The sequence below is a fragment of the Tinamus guttatus genome, unplaced genomic scaffold (genome assembly GCF_059628265.1).
Source record: "Tinamus guttatus ecotype Peru unplaced genomic scaffold, ASM5962826v1 Tinamus_guttatus_pri_ptg000459l, whole genome shotgun sequence".
In the NCBI taxonomy this organism is placed as follows: domain Eukaryota; kingdom Metazoa; phylum Chordata; class Aves; order Tinamiformes; family Tinamidae; genus Tinamus; species Tinamus guttatus.
In genome coordinates, this window is record NW_028288993.1 from 1207599 (window position 1) to 1208977 (window position 1379).

At 52.7% G+C, this 1379-nt stretch overlaps 1 protein-coding gene across 1 annotated transcript; it reads left to right on the forward strand.

Annotated features, from left to right (window-relative positions):
• The first annotated feature begins 518 nt into the window (after window positions 1–518).
• Window positions 519–1379, forward strand: DUSP18 (dual specificity phosphatase 18). Its single transcript, XM_010223135.2, has one exon. It carries the CDS (start codon window positions 519–521, stop codon window positions 1083–1085), a length of 567 nt encoding a protein of 188 aa, XP_010221437.1. The 3' UTR covers window positions 1086–1379.

A 1379-nucleotide genomic window follows, 5' to 3' on the forward strand; every position in this document is an offset into this window, starting at 1 on the left:
CACGCGGGGGCCGCGGGGCTGCGCCTCAGCAACCTTTCCTTTGCTACCGGTCTCAAGGTCTGTTCGTCGTGGCTCTGTGCTGGCTGCTCTCCTTCCAAACACGGCAGGAGCATCCTCGCGATTCAGGCCAAGCCTTCTCCTAGAAACGCTGCCGAGGGACACGTGCTGACCCAGCCGGCTCCCGGATTTTCTTGGCTGGGTGACTGGCTTCTTGCGAACTCAGATGATGTGCTCTTGAGGACAGGGTAGAGTCCCCTGGTTTGTACCACCGAGCAGAATCCATCCGGACCCATCGTACACTGGCTCCAGGGAGACAAGGAGACCTACCAGGTGAATGCACAAGGGGCTACACACTTTGTTTGAACACACCCCAGAAACAAATGGCGTTAGGTAGCAATGATGCATGTGTTCATACTGACCTCCTGCAGTTCCTTATCTCCTTATTTTTTTTATTTTTCTAGGCAAAAGAAGACCAAAAGGCAGCTCTCCACCACAGCTGCTCCACACCACGCACCTCAATGAATGCAGCCCTGAGGGCTTTGCCCATGTTGTTCCCACATCCCTCGGTGTACGGCCTGTCTCGGATCACCCCGCACTTGTACCTCAGCGATGGCGCTGCTGCCAATAACAAGCTCCTGCTCCTTGCAAATCAAATCACCACTGTCATCAACGTCGCCGTGGAGGTGGTAAACACTATCTATCCAAACATCGAGTACCTGTGTGTTCCCGTGGTGGACTCTCCCGTCTGCTGGATCTACGGTTGCTTTGACCCCATCGCAGACAAGATACACAGCGTGAGCCTGCGGCAGGGCCGCACGCTGCTGCACTGCGCCGCGGGCGTCAGCCGCTCGGCCGCCGTGTGCTTAGCCTATCTCATGAAGTACCAGTCCGTGTCTCTGGCGAACGCGCACAAGTGGGTCAAGGCTTGCCGCCCCATCATCCGCCCCAACAACGGCTTCTGGCAGCAGCTCATTCAGTACGAGTATAAGCTCTACGGTACTAACACGGTCCGAATGATCAACACTCCTTTGGGAACAGTTCCTGATGTCTACGGGAGGGAAGTAAGAGTAATGCTGCCGTTCTGAATACAAACTAGCTCTGTGACATCTTGGTGAGGAACTGAGAGAAGGCCAAAGGCCTCTCTTCTAGACCCATCTTGGAGCTTTGAAAATAAACTCTTCTGATCGGAGCAAGCTGTCACCTGAAGTCTCTGCTGCTAAAAGTGTAGGAATCAATGATAGGAGCAGAGACTTGTGTGTTTTACTATAAATAAAACCAGCACAATTTAAACTATGCAGTTAGTTTTCACACATCATTTATGTTGGTGTGCCGACAGTGACTCTGAAGCCAACTGTCACATGTTTAGAAAGGGCTGTTTT

Coding starts and splice junctions, on each gene's coding strand:
- DUSP18 (XM_010223135.2), top strand. CDS start 519: ATGAATGCAGCCCTGAGGGCTTTGCCCATGTTGTTCCCACATCCCTCG.